At 28.4% G+C, this 22,107-nt stretch overlaps 2 protein-coding genes across 2 annotated transcripts in view; one reads left to right on the top strand and one right to left on the bottom strand.

Moving 5' to 3' along the window:
- LOC126742707 (dipeptidyl aminopeptidase-like protein 6) overlaps positions 1-22,107 on the top strand; it is a 110,053-nt gene that overhangs the window by 54,691 nt on the left and 33,255 nt on the right. Inside the window, exons 4-9 of the mRNA XM_050449490.1 lie at positions 12,729-12,939; positions 13,434-13,528; positions 15,893-16,020; positions 16,497-16,708; positions 18,148-18,267; positions 20,714-20,864. Coding sequence (XP_050305447.1) covers positions 12,729-12,939; positions 13,434-13,528; positions 15,893-16,020; positions 16,497-16,708; positions 18,148-18,267; positions 20,714-20,864 — 917 coding nt within the window. The remainder of the gene's footprint in view (positions 1-12,728; positions 12,940-13,433; positions 13,529-15,892; positions 16,021-16,496; positions 16,709-18,147; positions 18,268-20,713; positions 20,865-22,107) is intronic.
- On the bottom strand, positions 5,517-7,028 carry LOC126742710 (B1 protein-like). Its single transcript, XM_050449494.1, has 2 exons — positions 6,878-7,028; positions 5,517-5,932 (listed from the first exon to the last, which is right to left on the bottom strand). Exons 1-2 carry the CDS (start codon positions 6,923-6,925, stop codon positions 5,582-5,584), a joined length of 399 nt encoding a protein of 132 aa, XP_050305451.1. The 5' UTR covers positions 6,926-7,028; the 3' UTR covers positions 5,517-5,581.

Genomic DNA, 22,107 nt, shown 5'->3' with positions numbered 1-22,107 from the left:
TATATAAGTATCCGGATAAAAAAATTAAAATTCCATCACACGCCTCTAACAATTTTGAAACTTGGCAGCAAATTTAAATATTGCCTGCGACACACTTGTGGCGGGCTGAATATTTCACCCTTGTGGCAAAATGAATTTGGTTTTTTAATATTTTGTTAAAACAACTTTGCAGTTTTATCTATCGATCTTTCAGCTTTTTTATTCTTTTCGATCTTAACTTTATTTTTTATTGAAATTGAAAAAAAAAACGAAAAACCTATTAATTGAATAAGAAATGTTAATTTGAAAACTCTTTTCAGTAGTTACATCGATTACAGATCTACGACAGATACCTATGATAAAAACGGTACCCAGGGATGCTCAGTACATCAATACATAAATCAATAGTTAACATAGAAAGATTGAAATCAAGCTTAGCAGCCAATGAGGAAAACTTATTAAAACTTTCACTGAATTGTGTAAATCATTTTTTTCACACAGTTGAAGCAATTTTTTGATTTTTTCCATTCTATTGTGTTTTTTAAATTAATTAAAACAGCTGAACAAATTCCTTAAGCTGGCAACCCCGCTTTTCTGCAACCCTTGAGTATTATTGCGTCTTAGGCAAGTGATTGGTCAGTGGAGGATTAGCGGACGTTAAAGGGCGTTACCTTTGTAAAACCGACGTTGACAATGTGCCTTTTTCTAAAGTGTTTCTTTTATTTATTTAGGAATATATAATAAAAAGAGACATACACATACAGTGCTGTGATTTCAAAACAAGCCACTCTTAATAACTTCTAATAAAAAAAACACAATCAATCTAGATATAATGTAAACAACCAGTTATTGACATTTCACCAATCATTGACACCATTCTACAATTTTCCCTAAAATAAGAAAACGCATTTGAATTTTATATTAAATGTGAAACCTATGCAATCCTCCGTAAATCTGGCAACCCTGAACATATTCCCAGAATTTTCTGGTCAGTCATTTTGTCAGGTCAGTTCATGTTGTAAACCCCTGTTCCAAATTTTTGGTGTTTTTTGTGCTCCTTAGTGTAAAAAATAAGGTAAGTAAATTTTAATGACCCATTTTAAAAATTTAGCATTAGTATGTATTGTTATTTTCTGTGGTTTATTTTTGTTAAAAAAGTTAAAAGTAGATAAAATGAATTAAAAAATCTCCAAATATTTATTTGTTTACAAGAAAATGGAGGTGTCAATAACTGCTTTCAAGGACTATTCCTTCCATCAGTTATTGACACAACTGTCAACTATTGGTGTTTAATACTTTTGACCAATCACATTTTGAGTATGAAATACGTATCAAGACAATGTTGCCAATTACTGGTTTAATGATGACAATATTTGGATGAGCCAAAACTAAATAAATTTAAGTCCTTCTGCTTTTTTAGAAATGTCGCCTAGAAGAATCTATACCTCTGACCAAATGACAGCTGGACTGGCGGAAGTAAGAAATGGTGTACCAGTTACAGTGGCTGCTCGAAACCACCATGTTCCACGGACAGCCCTACTTCATAAGATGCAAGGAAAGTCTGAAGTTGTTTGTACCATGGGGCCCTCAACAATACTTAGCAAGCATGAGGAATCCCTTTTGGTTAAATGGATTATTGAACTATCTGAAAGACATTTTCCTGTTTCAAAAATGCAGCTTTTAGATTCAGTTCAAAAAAACCATGAGTCATTCAGAACGGGCCAAATCGCTTACTAACAATAACCGTCCTAGCGACAAATGGTTTTCTGCTATTTTTGAGGAGACATTCGCAAAATTTCACAAAGAATATCACAGAATTTGACAACATCCAGAGAAAGCGTAACTTCAGGACAAATTCGTAGATGGTTTCAGGCAATAAAGGAGTATCCAACATCCCATGATCTCAATCAAGTAACTGATGACCCCAAAAGGGTATTTAATGCTGACGAAAGCGCGTTTTACCTCTAACCCAAAGAAGGAAAAGTGTTCAAAAAAAGGAGACAAAAACATTTATCGTGCAGCAGGAGATAAAGAAAACTTAACTGTACTGGTAACAGCTAATGCAGCTAGTAATATTGCACCGCCGATGAGAGTTTTGGTCTATAAGCGAATTCCATCTGCCATAGCTTCAAGTGTGCCTAAAGATTGGGCATTGGGTACATCCGAAAATGAATATTATGAATATATCACAAATATATTTAATCCATGGCTTATAAAAGAGGGGATTCAAAGACCTATTCTCTTTTTTGTAGATGGCCATGTGTCCCACTTAACTCGCCATTTATCAACATTCTGCAGTGATAATGGCATTGAGTTGATTGCTTTATATCTCAATGCTACACACATCCTTCAGCCTATGGACACTGCAGTAATTAGGCCCCTTAAATTAGCCTACAGAAATGAGGTACAAAATTGGAGGATGGAGAACTTTGGCAATAGGCTTCAGAAGAAGATGCACTTTGGAGGTGTGTTTAAAAAGGCCCTGGAACACATTAAAATAGAAACCATTCAAAATGGTTTTAAATCTTCAGGTTTATGCCCCTTTAATGTTGAAAATGTCCATTTTAGTAAAATTTCTGCCAAGAATGACGATTCAAGTGACATTCCTGTAGCTGCTATGGCTTCAAACGCTACAAGAGATAAGTCCCTGCTTGCCTTAAAAAATGTTGAGAGCAGGATTGACCAAGAAAAGCTAACTACCTACAGGAACTCCTTAAGCCAACATTCTTGGGATGGTCCAGTGGAAGATAAGCATTTATTAGAAATTTGGAAAAATTGGACACTAGAAACATGTTCAGATGTTCAACATGCAAAAGTAACAAATGAAAAAAGGGCCATGGACTCAGTTGCAGATAATCGATTTAGCCATTCTCCCACTAATCTTGCTCCTGCTTCTGTTGCCGGAGATCTTTGCACTCCAACAAAAATACATGACCAGCCAAGCATCTCCTTTCAAACCCTTGATACATCAAATGTTCCAACTCCTTTTAAGAAGGCGTTATTTTGGCCCGACCTAAAACCTCAAACAAAAAAAAGGAAAATGAAAGAAAAAATTCCATCTCTTTTCACCTCTGACGCATGGCGAAGGTATCACGCCAAAAAAGAAAACGAGAAAATAAAGAAAATAGAAGAAAAAGAAAAAAGGAAATTGGAAAGGGAACAAAAACTTTTAAAGAAGAAAGAGAAGCCGCAAGAAGAGAGTTCTGGTGAGGAAGAAGAATGGATAGAGTGTGGAAATAGTTCAGATGATGTAGACCCTTTTGAAGATCCAAATAAATCATTTTGCCAAGTTTCTAACGGAGACATTCAAATAGGAAATTTTATTTTAGTGAAGTTTCTTGGCGGCAAAAGAAAGAGCACTACATACCGATATGTTTGTATTGTGCAGGAACTAGTTGACAATGATGACATTATGTCACGTGGAGACAAAAAAATGCTTGTGTGTGACGAAAATGATGTGTCATATATATAAAAAAAATAGTGTTATTGGTGTGTTGCCTACCCCTGATTTATTATCTTCTGGTGAGCGAATTAAATATGAATTCAAATCACTTGTGGATGTTTTTGAAGCTTAAGTACTAAAACAAAATAATTTATGAAGGCCAATTCATGTCATTGTATGCATGTACATAGATGTTTGTATTTGAGTATGTTTAAATGAAGCTTTTGTAGTATATTTCCAAAATATACAATATCACAGTACTTTTAACTGGTCTTTTATTAGTGTCTACTACTGGCTGTCAATCATTGGTTTTTTTGGATATGATGATGTCAATAACAAGTATTTTGACAAAACTGATTTTTAATATTTTTTGCAACGCATATTTATATTCTTAAAGCGTTTTAACATTAAAGCGTTTTAACATATGTTGTAGCAAAATTTTACTGCAAAATGTTATGTAAAAAATATTTATCATGGTTTGCATGAAATACCCCCATTGTACTGTCAATAATTAGTCATTTGCCTTACAGGATGACATTTTATTCTAAATTTGACATTTTAAATTTATCGAAATTCAAATTAATCTGATAATAAAATGTTTTCAATATGTTTGGTTAGTCTACTCCTTTTACAGATTTTAATTACAAAATATTATGCGTAATTTTCGGGTAAACTCGTTAATTTTTCTTTGTAAACAAACAGGTACTACTGTTGATTTTTCCAATTAAACACAGTATTTTATTAGTCTTTATAAAATAGTTAATGATATAATTAAATAGTATTAATAATAATTAAATAGTATATGGCCTGACAATTTAGTGTTTTTTTTCTCTTTTAAATTGTTACTACTAATACAATTTAGTCTATATGGAGTAAATGATGATAGAGAAAAAAAAAGAAAAATGATGATGTCACCCTGAAGTAACAAAAAGATAGCAATAAAGTTATATTTCTAAAATGTAATTAAATAAAGTGCTAGAGAATTTTAGTTTGCTTTAACGAGTAAAAATTATTATTTATGTTGTTTTTAGTTATTCTTTTTTTTAACAGTTTGTATCTTTTAATTATTTAGTATGGTTATTTTGATTAAAAAATCACACAAATGTATCAAACATCACGGTTTTGATAAAATTACTATAAAGTTTAATTTCTATACACTGGCTCTATAACCATTCTCCAGAAGCAAAATGTTAAATCAAAAATATCACAACAATAAATAAAAAATATTTATTAAGGTTGAAGTAATATAAAAAAGTTATAAGGAAATGAATACATAAAAAATTACAAATAGAAGTAAATAATAAGCAAAATATTTTTTTTCAAATAATTAAGTGATACTTATTAAAATTCAACTGAGTGAAGTTCCTTAGTATAAATCCTTATTAAAATAATAAAAAAATAAGGTTAATTACCGATATCGAAGCTTCTTCTCTAATGTTAACACTCTTATTAGTAAAGTTTAAAACGATCAAACTACTTCTACGCAAAAAATTTACAAACTTTTCACTTTTATAGTACAACCATCAACCCTAATTACACTAATGATATTAAATCCTAAGACGCCCCCTCAATTCCAAAAATCACTTGTTACCTTAAATAATATATGTGATTATTAACAAGGGTGCCTATTTAAAAAAAAAACATTTAACTTACAATAGCAATTACTCTTATTATACGGAAATCTACTCCACTAATTTTGTCTTTAAATAGACTTTGAAAAAAAATATATTGTTTTTGTTTCACGGGTTAGTTGTGAAAACATTTTGTACTATCTAAAATTAATTAGGGTAGTGTTTGCTATATAAATAATCTGAAAAGGAAGGCAAAGAGCCAAATAAACCCCATTTAAGGGCTCTTTGGGAAAAAAGGTCCAAATTACGTTCTCACTAACAGACTACACCAGTCTGTTAACGTTACATCACCGACATTTTCAGGTTTTGTCCTAGGGGAAAAAATATTGGGCCTATTTCATTGTTCTTTAAAGGGAATCGGAACTTTTTCTTTCAATAAAAACGCTGTGTATTTATTAACATGATGAGGAATTTTAGGAAGAAAAGAATTTACTGAGTTTTGAACTTAAATAGACAAATCAATTTTAATGAAATCATATATTATATTTCTTTAACAAGGAGTAGCCTATATATTTGTAGTCATCACTTTTTACTTGGCTCCATGAATTTCATTAAAAGCACACTTAGCACTACTAAAAACTCTCTCTTCTAAGGTTGCAGCATCAATGTAACATTTGTCATATACTTTCAAGGCTTTGGCTTCATCACCGAGTCTCATGGTCATTCTTTTAATAATTTTATCCTTGATTGGGTTTCCGTTTTCGTCAATAAGTCCGGCCGTTTTTGCAAAACATACTAAATGTGTTTTTAATGCTGGATCGTCTGGAAAATTGCCCGTCATAATTCCTTTAAGGACTTCTTCGGATACTCCCGATTCCTTTATACATGCTCCGTTGATTTCCATGATACGGGTATTCTCTTCTGGAGATAGAGAGATGTCCTAAAAAATAAAAGTTATTCTGAAAATTATGTTGGCTAAGGTATTTTTTTATAAATGTTACCTGTTTGAAATGTTTTACTTAATAAGTTATTTGTTTTTGGTTTTGTTAATTTTAGGTTTTAAGAAACTAAAACCAATAAAGTTGTTAAATTAGTCTTCAATATATTGAGATTTTTATAAAGCCTTTGACAGCATCATTACTTTTGTCAAACTATTAAAAAACTACTCATTGATAACTTCAAAATAAGTGCAGTTGCAAAGTAACATTAACCTTTTTGGTGTTTGTGTGAATTTTTTCCCATTTTCGTTCTTGGGATTTTAAAAGTGCATTTGGGAAAAATAGAAAAGCAATTGGAAAAAAGAACTCACAGAAATAATTTTGGTTCTCTTTTTATTATTTACTAATGACTTAATAATAGTCGATTTTCATAAAATATGTTTTATTTTTATTTAGTACTAATCATTTCATTTCATCATTCATACGTTTCTTATTTTTATTTGTTCTTGTTCTTATACGTAGCTCTGATGCTTAACGAATACTTTAATAATTAATTAATTACTATTTGATATAAATAAAATATAAAGAATATGTTTATAATACGTGAAATTAAAGTAAGCAATTTTAAAAATAAATTAAATCCCAATATATATTATTATAAATATAAAAAGTCAAATCAAAATTTATTAATATTTTATTTTAATATAAATTAAAAAAATTATTTTAAGCTAAAATTGATTTAAATTGTATGTAAAAAATAAGTTAAAAGATTAGAAATGTTATATGCAACTAATAAAAAAAAATGTCCTGCAGGTTATCAGTGGGACAAAATCTAGAACAAAGTAATGGTATTTTTATAATTACTGAAGGAGATATTTAAAAAAAGTAAATATATGTGTACATTTAAAAATTAATATATTAAAGGTTATTTCTTTTAAAATACTTACGGATTTGACAGCAGCCGCAACAAAAAGCACCAAAACCAGAACTTTCATTGTAAATTAAAAACTTTTCAAGTTTAATGGAGATATTTACTTCAAAGGGTAAAGTGATTCTATGCAAATTTACCAAATTTTTTCCTATTTATACAATAACAAGCGAAACTAATTACCTCGACAATAATAAACCATAAACACTCCCCTTTATTTCCAAAAATAATGTTGTCATCCTGTTAATAAAAAAATCACTAATATGTGTTATTAATACTCGTTAGGGTAGGTGCCTATTTCAAGAACCATTCACCATAAAATGGTAATTACATTAGGACTTCGTTATAAATGAGGTTAGGTAATCGCTTTTTTATTAACGGAAATGATTAACCCTAACTAGATTTCAGTCGCGTAAATTCTTAGAATTAGATGAAAAGATGGGATTAACCGCTACTATTATGGAAATATAAAAATGGTAATTATTTTCTTAGTTTTTGTACTTTTTTGCTTTTACTTTGTTGTTTAGAATGACTAGTTAAGTTTATTTATAATTGGTTTACTTATTTCTTCTATAGGACTTAGATTTCCATAATTTATCTTGTCTTAAAAAACCATTTAGGCCTTATTTCAGGTTATTTAATTGTAAATCCTAATAGCCTGAAAAAAATAATAATTTAATTATTTATAATTCGAAATCTTACGATTTTAAAAATGCGTATTTGATTCTGAAGAAGTGTTTAAAAAAATATAATAACCGGGTTGTGAAATATTAAATAATTAAAAACATATTTTTTTTATATAAATTGGCATCGTTTATTTTCTAATTATTTTCAGCACCTTATTCTATTATTTTCCAATAATTTTTTTAAAATTTTATTTTATAGTATTTTCACCAATTATTCGACAAGTATAAAAAAAAACATAAATTCATTAATAAATAAGGCATATGTATTCACATAACTATAATGATATTATTTTATTAATTTAACTAAATTCTCATTTAATTTTCATCTTTTCTGATATATTTATAAATTCTTCTGAATTGACTTTACTAAATTTATATACTTAATTAATTTTTAACTAATTTTTAAACTTCTTATTACATATTTTAAATTTAAAAGCAAATTAAGGATTTATATTAATAACAAAGTATTAAACTAATTTATTTATTGATTTATAATGTATGAATAATAATTAATTGAAAGTAATAAATAACAAATTAAGTTAAAAATAATATACATTCACTGCAAAAGAAGCATACAAAATACAAAATAACTATTTAAATAATTATCATTAAATTAAGTTTAGATTAAATCTTTAATTCTTTTAGTTGTTTGATTAATTAAGCAGACACACAAAGTATCATATGAATATCATTTAATAATAACAAATAAGGATGGGCTTTAATTTTAACTATGAACTGAATTTTAATTAAACATATTTTATGAATACCATTAAACTAAAATGAAAATATAAATTTAATTAAAGAATTACTAGTAGTAAACTATTTTTTATTAGAGCTTATAAAAATTAATTAATCAAAGGTATTACCTTTGATTAATTAATCTTTATAAGAAATCTTTAAAAAATAATAATATATTTGACTAAAAATTGTACTCATAGTATTTGTAGTAATGAAAGCACATAAAAATAATTAAAATTTTAAAAAACTATATAAATCATAATTGTTTAATTTATTCTTAATTAAATCTTTAACTAGTTTATTTGATTTTTTAATAAATTGGCCAAAAACTAAAAACATTATAGGAAAATCTTGGAAAATATTAAATAACAATGGTTTTTAAGTTTAATTATGAACTGAAGTTTAATTTAATTAAACTAAAGCTTTATTTAAAATTTAAAAAACAACAATATATTTTATAAACATAGTAAAATGAAAATGGATGGAATATAATAAAAAAATATTATTAAGGAATTACAAGTAGGTAACTAATTTATTTGTTGAAGCATGTAAACATTAATTTATTAAAAGTAATAAATGACAAATTTATCTATTATTAACATTTATTGCATTAGAAGTATTTATTTATTTATCAACATATAAAATTCATAAATAAATCATATCATTAAATTATTTATTTTTGGAATAAATTTTATTAGTCTTTTTAATTTTTTAATTAATAACTAATTATTAGTTTATTTCATTTAGTGTAAAACTACACTTAAAACTCACAAAAAAAGAAAAATAATGAAAAATTATTAATTTATGAATGCTATAAAATTGAATTTAAAAGACATATTTAATTAACTCTTTTGATTTTTTAAAGTATTAAGCACATACTTAAAATATGATAAGAATATCATAGAAAATAAAAAACAAGGATGGATTTTTATATCAACTAAATTTTAATGAATTTAAAACTACAAGTCTTCTTATTTTATCAAAATGTTAAAATTCTAGCTACAAATAATGAATTTATATTAAAAAATAAATATTTTTTACTTAATTTAATTTTTAAATTAAGATTATTTTTTTTTAATCTTTGCCATATTCTAGCCCTAAAAGATTTTATATTTATTATTAAAAAAATTTAAATTATTCTGGATCAGATTTGAATCCAAATGAAATTTAAACTAATTAAATATAATTACAAAAATAGAAAAAGTTAACTAATTAATTTATTAAATTTTTAATAATTTAAAGTAAATGTGTAAAATAAATACTAAATTTGACAAGAATTTACAATAATATTTACGAAATTTATTTCAATATAAATACATAAAAACGTTGTTTTCTTAATTGCTTTTTATTGAAAGGCTCTAGTCATAGAGAAAGTAAAATAAGAAGAGTTATCACATTTATACCAGATGGCATCACGTTTCCGACGCGTCTACAGCGCACCCTTCGCAGTCATTGGAACTATTTAAGAAATAAATATGAATAATCGATATTGCAGGTAGTTACAATACCGACTGAGTGATGTCAAAAAAAGCAGGAAATTCGAATTCAGTATAACACGGGAGATTTAAATTTACGGCGTGCAGGCTCTACACATTTATGACCAATATATCTCACGAATTATTAGAAATAGGTAGAAGGTGGTAGGGAAAATATTTGCATATTAGAGCAAACTAAGCTTTTAATTTTTCTCAGCTTTAATTATGCTACATTTTTATATTTGTCGCTCTTTATTATGTTACATTTCGCCTTTTGGAATACTTCAAATCTTCCAAAAAATAAAATAAATTTACAGAAATAAATGATTGTGAGAAAGAATCGATAAAAATTTCCAATTCATTTCAAAACATGGTTTATAAAATCAGTTAAGCCTTTATTCAAGAGTACTAAAATGTAGTTATAAATACACAGATTGGTCTAAATTATAACCTTTTCCTAAACAAAGTATAAATATAATTTAATATTTTTTGTGATTACAATATCTTTGGCCAAATTTATTAAAATATTAACAGAAAATGTTTTCTTTGAAATTATTTATATATTATATAACTTACATGTAAGGATTCTTTAAGATAATATTCCAAACCTAAAATTGATCAAGCTGGTAATATCAAGTGCCATTTCAATCACTAACTGTCAAGTGTCAAAACTAAGGTGTCTGAAGCGGGTTATCATTTGACGTCTCTTTTAGGTTTTAAAATTTAAACAACTAAAGCCGTTAAGAAATCCCCGTTTTTTAATAATTAAATTTTTTATTTTATAATTCCGATAATGAATGTTGTTTAAAACCTCAGTAACTCCTCAAAAATGGAGTTAAATTTTATCTCAATAACCACTCAACTTCTTTTATGGTTTATTTAGTTTCTCGTTTTCTTGTTCGGTCCCGGCCCAAATGGCAGATAGAAGACGCCCCTTGAATTCTAATACTCCTTGCGAATACCGACGAAGCACTATCGAGATATTTTCAAACAAAACACATTGTACCTCTTTGGTTTTTATTAACTTTGTAATTTTTAGCTTTAAAAAAAAAACGACACTTTACTCGCTTTTGACCTCGAAATTAAATGTGTTTTTAAGCAGTTTCTGCGCTTTTTAATTTTTTTCCATTAGGGTTTTAATTCGAGCTCGTTTCCCGAGGCCGAAATTGCATTACGTTAACTAAATTACAACAGTTCCATTTTTAAGTAAGACAGATATTCGCGGAGAGCTTAAGATAGAACTCGAAAAGATTAATTTTGCAGTTTCTGGAACGGCCAAAGTAATAAGTAACCTATTAATTAATGAATAATTACGTTCCAGGGCGACAGTTTGATTTACTTTAAACGATCTTCTTTGGAGCTTTTAAAAGAACTTACTGGGAGGCATTTTTTAAAAGATTTAGTAAAGAGAGGTTATTTGTAAGGGTAGATGGAATGATTAACTATGTCAAAAGCTTTGCTAAAATCTGTATGAACTGTATGTAATGCGTGTATTTGGCATATAAAAATAGATTTGTGTCAAGCCAATAGAAATCCATTAATAGTGTTTAACCAGATTTGGTATTGAAGACACTATACTCACAAGAAATTATTTTAAGTCTCACGTTAAAGTTAATATTGATTCTCTAATATATGATCAATAAATAATGCTCTAATAATTTATTTCGGACGTCATATTTATTTTTCGGATACAAACAAATAAAAGACTTATTTTTATGGAAGTATTGAATGGAATTAGTGTAATGGTTATTTTAGGATAATTTAATGGAGAATTGAATAGATGATGGTGAGTTAAAAGAAAATGTGTTTTTTATAGCGTTTATTTAATGATAGAAGTAATTCATACATATATATTAATAAAGCTTATGGCATATTAAAATGCTTTGCCAATATTAAATTTGGTATAAAATATTGTGTAAATAACATTAATAACTTTATGAGTTATTTGACTTTTAATTGAGTCCAATCATTGGAGTACCGACACATATAACTGGGAAATTTCTTGGAAGAACTGCGATAACTCACAAACATCTTGTCAAAACATTTTGAATTATCATAAGAACTTACAGCATAGACATTTTTTAATATTTATGTACTAATATTGTGAAAATAACATAACAACTTTATGAATTATTTGACTTTTAATAGAGTCACATATTTGTAAAAGTGACACAAATTACTGAAAAATCTCAAGTAAGAACCATGATAACTCAAAAACCTTTTGTTAGGAGTTTTGAGTTATTTGACGTTTAGTGGAGTCAAATCCTTGAAAAACTGAGGCAAATAACTGTCTCAAGCTAAGAGTCTAAAATGCAGCCCTCGTAGACCTTCGTATGCAGCATCCGTAGCTTAAAAAAAAATACAAAATACATCCTTTAGTGCGTTAGATGCTAAAACTTATCTTTAGTAAATTTCATTATTGCCTAATTTTATTCTTACTTTATTTCTACTCCTAGAACAGATCTATCAATTTTTTCAAATAGTGTGCGAAAATGATCTGGCGCTTGGCTAATTAATTATACATACAATTATACAGAAAACAACCTTGACTGCCTTTAATTAAATTCGAAAATAGGCCTTTACAATATTGACGAACGAAACAAATAAACTCTTAAAAAAGCACATTTTTAAAGCTCTTAAACCCAACTGGCATCCCTAAAATCAATCAAAATGACCCAATTTCGGCTATTAATATGTATCTCCCGTCCATTCCACTTACGTGCTAAGAAAATTAAACTAAACCAACTCGTTTCTGTTCCATTTCAAACCGCATTAAGATAAAACTCATTACTTATCTGATTCTCTCCAAAAAAAAAAAAAGAAAACCGGCCCTTTTTCGTATATCCCACGATCTGTCTTGATTAACCTCATAACTGTTTCTGGCATTTTGCACGCACTTGCGTGTAATTTGGCCCTTTTATGTCTGTTTTTTTTTAACTTTATTATGTTGATAAACCTTCGTTTGTTTCAGTTGGTGTCAGCGAATACCACACAGAAGAACTGGAAGGGCATTTTTATTGCTCTATTGGTCATCGTAATCGTTTTGTCCCTTATAGTGACGTCAGTGGTTTTACTTACGCCACCAGACGAAGGGCCAAGGGTCAAAGGGACGAGGTTCGAGTTGGAAGACATTTTGAGTCATGAGTTTCAGCCATTGAGGTTTAATGGAACGTGGGTGTCAGGTAAGTGATTAGTTTGTTACCCAACAAATAAAATGTAATGAGAAACAATTTTATTTGTTATAAGCCAAAAAGCCTTTAAGTAAAAGATCGACGTATATGTAATTCTAGGTTATAGGGCAATTTAATATTTTATAGATGCATTTCCAGGGCGATTTACCGACAGAATAAAACAAGCTATAAAGCCTTGTGTTTTATGTTATTGCTCTTTATTGATTCTGTAAATAATAAAAGCCTCGTGAGGGTATAACGTTTAAATTATATAGAGGAAGAGTTTTTTATTGACTTTTTTTTATTTGAAAACAATAAATTTAAATAATTTAGCTAAAACTACCCCAACAGCTTACGCTCGTTTTATATAATAAATTTAAGCCAAGGATAAAATATTCATCCATTTGTTTTTGGCTCCAGGGTTATCTTATTTGATTTACTTTTATATATCTGCATTGCTGTAAATCATCAGAAAGAAATTGTTTAAAATTTTATATTTATTTCAGATGACGAACTGCTTTTTAAAGACCAATGGGGTGGAATAAGTATCTTGCATGCCTCCAACTTGTCAATAAGAACCATCATGTCAAATCAAACATTTGTAAGTATTTACTAAAGCTCAAAAAAAAGTGTTGAAAAATATCAAAGGGTGAAAATTGTACATTCTTTTATATTATATATTTTTTCTACAGTTTCAAAGTAAGCAACTTTTATATTTTATAAATATATTAAAATCAGAGGATGCTTTATTCAACATAAGAATAGTCAATCATTAATTTTAAACTTTGTACATAGAATATTAAACAATTCAAATTTTGACATATTTTTTTAAATTTGCATAAAGCCTTTTTTTAGTGTTGGCAGCTTTTGGATGCGTCAATATTTGTACAATTTTTTTGCTGGTATTTTAATTTTCAATTTGTACAAAATTGCTCATATATACCCTCTGGCCACGCATTAATTAGTAATTGTACAGTAATAAAAGAATATTATAAAAAATTAAATTTCTATTATTCTGGGCTAAGCAAGAGTTAAGAATTTTATAATTTTCTTAAAACAGACCTTTCAAATATTTAAAATTTATTAAACAATGGTACAAAAATCATCAAAAAGATACAGATAACGATTTTATTATAAACGGTAACAATTGAAAAGTAAGAATGATTGGAATGGAATGGAGTTTACATTTTATAAGTTTGGTGAACTATGGATTATCCGCTAATTTGATGGCTTTTGTGGGAAAAGTTAAATTGGACTTCTGAAGAATATTGATGCTGAGTAGACAATAACCATGTTAACGTGGTTATATAACTCATTTTTCCTTCAGTCAAGTTAGAGATTTTTTGAAATTGGAATAGGCTCCTTGGCAATTTGGATCTTCCTTGCGGTTTCTTTATGATAGTCTGGAGAATAGCAACCCTCCATTGGAATAGAAACTCATTCCTCCTTAAGTCAGAGATTTTTTGAAATTGGAATAGGCTCCTTGGCAATTTGGATCTTTCTTGCGGTTTCTTTACGATAGTCTGGAGAACAGCAACCCTCCATTGGAATAGGAACATTACAATGATTATCAAAATTTAGAGTGTTATGGCAACAGATAAAAATAATTATAGGTAACCGATACGTTAACAAATTCTTTTAAAGAAGAAAGTTTTACTCTTAAAGGCTCCTGGTTTTTTGGAAAAATTGACAATTTTTAATTCAGGTAGAATAAGCGCCTTTTCATACTAAATATTGACATTGCTATTAAACCTTTTTTGCCCAACTTGAATTGTTCAATTTCTTGGCATTTTGAGAACAGTAGGGCCTTCCAAGTTGAAAGATTGCTCTGTTTTGAATTGTGTCAGCACTTGAACTTGAAGATTTTTCAGCTGTAACTTGTTCTTTAATATGAGCTTTAATGATTTGGTAGCTATTAGGCTCAATACCATCCAGAATTTAAAGAAGGCATGGATAAAATGCTGTTTTTGCTCTTAATAGGTGGACAACCATTTTCATCGAAGTGGACCTTTTCGTTTGTATGTACTAAGTATTGGTGTTTAGTAATCATCAACTGGGTGCTTTGGTTTTTAGGAAGGAGGTGATAAAAAGCAAATATTTGGGGCTTTAATATAGGTACATACATTCTTTTGTCGGCTAAAGTAACCTGAGTTCTAATAAATTGATAATAATTAATCGAATTATTAAATATTGGCAGATTACCTTTATTATATATTCTTTTTAAGACTCTATCATATTTTAAAGGGTAAAGGAGCACAAAGTCAACGGTCTCAGATATGTTTATTTTATAAACTATTGTAGTGAAATATTATTAGGTGGTCTCTTTGAGAAAAATGGACTAGTTTTTCGAAGTTCATCGTATTTTCTTATTTAGTAAATATAGTAGTGTTAAGCCAAGAATTTAATTTTGCAAGCATCAAAATTAATAAGATTTTAACAATCTACAAAAGGCTTTTTCTTTTCCATAATTTGAAATTTAAATTATCTTGTGACAAATAATGTCATCCGTCAATCGAAACGAGACAGGCATGTTTGTTATGAAAGTAATTGTTTTAGAACCACTGACATTTATTAATTGTAGCTTCTGGTCACAAATAAATTAAAAGGTTGATATAATATCACTAGGTATTAGTTGTCTATTTTTAAAAAGCCGATTATTTAATTATTTTGATTGTGTGAAAAATTATTACGTGATATATAATCTCTAAACACAGCTTAGTTATCGATGGTACAAAGTTATAAAACATGGAAAAATGGACATGAATCTCCTGGGATTGACAAAAATATTCAAAAAAGCCTTATATTAGCCTAATTAGCTTATATTATGCTGAGTGAATCATCCAATATATTTAACAATTTTTTATAGTAAATATAAGCCAAAAATTTATACAAAAGCTTAATTAACTTCTGGCTATGGACACAGGCCATTATGTACATTTATTAATGAATTTCTATTCTTTTTTAGCTACGATTAAATCCTAATCGATACCAACTATCAGCGGACCAAAGGTATCTCCTGTTAGCTCAAAATGTACAAAAGCTCTTCAGACATTCCTATCTTGCTCAGTATAGTATTTATGACATTCATACAGGGTAAGACGATTATAATTTTTATTTTTCTTAATTTACTTGCTTATAAAATGAATCAGCTAAATATTTTATAGATTCACTTTCTAGTTCAAAATTGTTTCAAAATCTATTTATATCCAAAATAAAGCGGTTTTATGTCCGATCTAAAATATCCAATAACCCAACTCCAGTTTCCGCTTTAATAAAAGCGCCTTTTTCCTTTAAAGACCATTTATAACATTTACGTCATAATTTTAGCCTAAATAAAGACACAATAAAAGTATTTTTGCCGTGCCGAGACGAGGGTCCTTTGTGGAGGACGGTCGTCCCTCTCTCCTGTTTTTGCATAAACCTGAATTAATTAATTCGACCCTTTTTTTTTAATTAAAGGACCCTTTTATAAAAAATTATTATGTTTTTTTTTTTAAATAAAATAGTTATAAATATTTATGAAACTTATCAACACCTCAAAAATGTATTGTATTTTATGTTGTTTTTAGTAATGATTTTGCTCTTCGTCCTCTGCCAGAAAACGATGATCACCCATTCCTTTTACGTGCTCAATGGGCCCCTAAGGGGCACAGCCTCATTATGGTCCAGGATTATGATATTTATTATAGGAAAACACCCACTTCACATACAGGTTATAGGTTGACCACCACTGCTGTTCCTGGGGTGGTAAGCCATGGGGTACCAGATTGGTTGTATGAGGGTGAGTTAGAATTTTTAATACTTTTTAATGTTTCTTACCATTTATAAGCCAAAAAATCTTTAATTTAGTCAAAAATCTTAAGTGTCAAAATATTAGTGCTTCTTGATACATTAGACCTGCCTAATTGGTGTTTCAATTCCAAGTACGTGGAATCCTTATCCATTTCAATCATTAAGAGAAAATTGAATTATAGAATGATGGTTGAATATTGTTAATGCTGTTGACGCTTTTGTAAGCCAAATGAAAGAAATATTGACTTTTTTTAAGTTAAATGCTAAAATTCGGACTCTTGAAAAATTCTTGCACTTTATTCTTTGTTTCGAGAGATAGCTTAGATTTAAGGTGTTTTAGAAGATCTTAATTTTTATTACCTGCAGTTAAAATAAACTTAAGGTTTTTTAAAATATGAAAACAGTCATTTAAAAATGTGTTCTAATAACTTGACTCGTATATACTTTAAATTCAGAAAAATATCTCATATCCTTTTATCAAATATCTTCTAAAACGGTAAATATTGCACATTTTATGCATTGTTATAAATATAAAGAAACCTAATAAAACCTGAGCTATTTTTATTACATTCCATAAGCTCAAAACCATTTTTCATAAAAATATTTTCGATATAATACCCGGAGAGCACACTGGGAAAGATCTTGGCAAAGAAGTCGTTGCGAGGCAACTAATTTATTTTTCGCTGTAAATCCATGAAATAACTCCTTTTTCCCATAACACCATTATGATAGGGTGGCTTAATGGACTTTTTAGCATTGTTATATGGCAAATTGCCTTTTTTTATTGCATACTCTTAAAAACCACTGTAACAAGCAACAGACTTTGATGATGAAATTGTAAGATATTCTTGGCATGACCCAGTCATAATTCCAGCATCGATATTGCAGTAAAATATGCCAATTTTGGCAAAAGTTCCAAAGTGCCGAAAACTAGAGCGAGATTTAAGTCGAGTTAAGGGGTTTCTAGCTTGCGGAGTAAAAGTTTCAAGCCAACTTATGCCAACACATCTTTAAGTTCAAAACTTAAAGTGATCCTTTTAAATTGAAGCCTCACATAAACATTGAAAAATCGATACGAACTTATGCAGTTATCCGGCTTTTACTACTCTTAAATTGTTACCCTCGTAACTGATACACTGCAGACTACACTGATTTATTGATGATAAGATTCGATAGCGGGCATAAAGGATGGTTTATTTAGTAATTGTATTGATTTTGCGGGATTACAGATTGGGTAAGCCAATTAAGTCAAAAAATTTATAGATGGGGGACTGTAATATCGGTGTTCGGTAAACAAGGGTTTTGTTGAGTTTTTTTCGCGAGGGTTATTTGGGAGAGTGTCACTGGAAAAGGGTAGATTTATTACGGTTGGGGATCTGATAAACTGTTTGCTTAATAATTATTAATGTAGATTTTATTTTATTTCAGAGGAAATACTTGGCTCTAATTCAGCTATTTGGATGTCCAGCGATGGTTTGTTGGTAGCGTTTGCAACTTTTAATGATACTTTGGTAGAGGAGCTTAGATTTCCCTGGTACGGGTCTATAGGTAAGGAGTATTTAAAATTTTAATTTTACTGTTGTTAAAATTAAATCATTTACCATACTTTTGAAATTAATTAAATCACTATAACGTAATTTAAAAAAAAAGTTTAATAGACTTAATCCAAGCAACACATTATATAATATTATCGTTAAATATTTATTCAACGATTTTTTAGTAAATTTTTGGTTTTGGTATATTTATCAACCATATATGGTCAAGGTATATTTATTAAACTGTAGAATATACGTATATTATATACAATTCTGATTGACATATAAAAATATTGACTTGGGATTTACATATGTAGTCCTTAAAGTCTACTACTACATCTCAGATATTTGATGAAAAATCACTGTTTTTCCTCCATATTATCCAATTTAATAACGCTGTTTTTATACTAAATATTTTTATACAAAATTATATAAAATTTAAATAAACAGTGTTATTAGATTAAATATTGAATATATATGTTCTGCAAAAATAGTATTTTTCATCAACATAACCCTTGACCCCCCACACACCCCAAACATTTGCCCCTAAGAAAGTTTTTTAAAAATCATAGTTTTTCATTTATAATATTCAATCTCATAGCACTATTTTATATAAGGGTAAGTTGGTAAGTATATATATATACTGGTAAGTTGTGTGGGGTTAAGGGTAGGGTTATTGAAAAAAAAATTATAATACTCTACTCTTGGAAAACAAAAATAGTTTAACTGAATCAAACATCGTAGCCATTTAAGTTATGCTATAAAATTATGAAATCTTAACTTACGACTTATCATTACTATTAAAAAGCATTTATTATGAAAATAATGTTTTTTACAATAGAAATTTTAAATCTAAACGACTTGTCGAAATGCCTTCAATTATTTTTCATAATGATTAAACAATGTCATTCCTTTCTCAATATTTATATTTTTTATATGTAATGAGTTATGTGAAAGTGTGTCTTTTAGTATCCGAATTTTTTTTAAAGTTGTTAAATTTCTATATAAATAAAAATAGTGATATAAGTTATTGCTGTAATAATTAAGCGGCATAAAAACTGTTTTTGTAGAATTAATTATTGTGTTGCTCTATTTGTGCTAAAACTTGTTCCTTTAATACTTTTTCGATTTTTTTTTGACAAATTGCTAATAAGTTATATAGGTCTATAAATTAAGATTTGAATAAAGGTCTTACAATTGATTGTTAAAAAGGTGTAAGAAATTATTCATCCTTGATTTGTATTTTTTGATTGAAATTATATTCATTATCTCTATGTTGGGTTTTTTTATTTCTTGTTCATCTACTGCATTACAAAAAAAATTCATTGATTTTCAATTTAATATTTTAGCCTCTGTTAGGCAGCTACTGTTATTTTTAATGTGTTTATAATCCTGCCTTTGAACTTCTGATATTTTAATTTTTTTTTTGTTGTGTACATGACTCAATGCTTTGTTCAAAATAGGTATAAACTGCGTAACGTAATCATTCAAGACTGCTTCATTACACATTGCAGCCCAGTTTCTTCTATTTATTATATTATTTAATTTAGTTTTGTTAAGATATTTTTTTCCTATTTTTAGTAAATTTTAATAGATCTATATGACATTTTCCAAAAATCAAAGTAACATTTTTTTCTCTGTATTTTATTTAAATAGCAATAAATGCTCTGATTGAAGTCTACTTTACCAGTAGACGGTGATTTGTAAAAGGAAAATAACCGATTTCGTATGTATAGTTTAAACTGTTTAAAACGAAAACAGTCAGACCATCACTTTAATTAAAATTTTAATAATATTCTAATTTGATGCATCACCTATATGCGTTAATTTATTATATAATTATCAAATACTCCTTTTTAAACATTTTTACTATTCAGTTTTTAAATGCTTTAAGGAAAGTGGAAATATGCTTACTAGTCTTAAAAGGCAAAAATGCATAACTTAAACGCACATGATACTTTTCTTATAATCTTAAATATTTTATTTAAAATCATGTTTGAATGCCTGGTAGTAGTAAAGAATTCTTTTTACTGCAGTGGGAAAAGAGCACATATATTAAAAAAATAGATGCTACATCCTCTTAAGTTAAGCCAGAAAAATGTTTAGTACTTGATAACTTTTTGCTAAAATTTATAATTTTTTTAAGCTATTTTTTTGGGTGTCACTTGAAAGCTTTTAAAATAATCACCACTATTAATAATTCAGTACCCCAAAATAAAAAAAAAAGTTCCTATAAAAATGTATTAATTTATCCTCCCTAATATTTTTTCCTATTTTTCCCCCAAACATTAAAAGTTCTATATCATATTTCGCCATTTCCATTATTATACCACACCTTTCTTCCGTTTTTATATTACTTCCGAACCATTTATTTTAAAACACTTGTCACCGAAACGCATAAAAAATTGATAAACCGGAAACAAAACGTAATCCAGATTCCTCCTACTTGATCCCGACAGGTGAAGGTCGACTTTATCCCGACATACGATCGCTACGATACCCGAAACCGGGAACACGGAATCCGGTCGTCAGCCTTACGATCGCGGATTTGGCCGACATCTCGAACGTTAAGATGAAGAAAGTGATACCGCCGACTGTGATTGCGAATTCGTAAGTATTTTTTGAATTCGTAGTAGTATTTTATTTTGGTATTTATTTAATATTAAAACCTTTTTTTTCATTCAATAAACTTATAAATTGGTGAATAGTTATATATATACCCGTCGTCCATCAGCCTAGGTAAATTTTTCAATTATATGCAATATTTACAGTATGTAGTATGAATCTAAGTAAATAATTATTTTGCGTATATTTAAATTTAAAAATATTTTGGATTTTGTTACTGTTATAGTTTCTCGAATGTCGTGAAAATGGAAAATCTGTGCCTGGAATTTCTGTTCGCTCTTGTTTTACATAGTGACTTTAGGATCTCCATGCTGTGTAGTCTTGAACCAAATGTCGTGTTGAGCTGATAAAGTTTTTTATTGATTGGTTTAATTTCCCTCCTTTGATAGAGCTGTTCGTTTCTTGGATTCAAAAGTGGGTTTTGAGGAAGTCACCTTTTCATTAAAACTTACTTAAAGAGCCGAAGGTTCAGCAGTGGTTCTGGTTTTTAGAGCAGTTAGTCCAAGATTAAGAAATATTGTGTGGCCATATTCTAAAATAAGTCTGTAGATTTATAAGTTTTTATGGTCGTTCTGATATTAATTCTCTAGCTCTTGTACGTTAATGCTTGGAAATTCTTTGCTTTGTTACGGTCAACTTCAATTCCCAGATATTTTGCTGATCGGTTGGTTGAGGTGAAGTGCTCAAATTAAGTGATTGAATAGGAAGAATTTAGATTTTGATAGATTTGGAGTAAACCGCTATTTTCGGAAGCAGCTTTCAATTTGTAAGATATCTTGTTGAAGCTTAGTGGTAGCTCCTTAAGTAGATTTTGCATGTCTAATTAATGCAGTGTCATGGGCAAACTGCAAGATATATTTGTTTGCATATATATTGATCATGTTTTCTGTTATGTTGTAGCAATATACATTATACAACAAGGGTGGTAGAGATGAATCCTCTAAAACTCTTTATTGTGACTTCTTTTGTATAAAGGAACTTTTCGTTTGTTGAATAGCTAGGATTATTAGACATTTTCTGTGCAATATCACTTCTTAATAATTGAACTCTATTACTTAAACTTTATAAATTTTTAGTTTTATTTGGTCTGGTTAGTAACTCTTGTGTTAGACAATACATAGTCCTATAATCCAAAAACCACTTGTTTAAAGCATATTTTAAACTTACCTTTATTGTCTCCTTTTTCCACTAATTTTTCTTAATGCTTTCGAAAATATGATTATTTAAA

Source organism: Anthonomus grandis, chromosome 12 (genome assembly GCF_022605725.1).
Source record: "Anthonomus grandis grandis chromosome 12, icAntGran1.3, whole genome shotgun sequence".
Lineage (NCBI taxonomy): Eukaryota > Metazoa > Arthropoda > Insecta > Coleoptera > Curculionidae > Anthonomus > Anthonomus grandis.
Note: the sequence above shows the minus strand (reverse complement) of the source record. Positions and strands in the feature narration are given on the sequence as shown.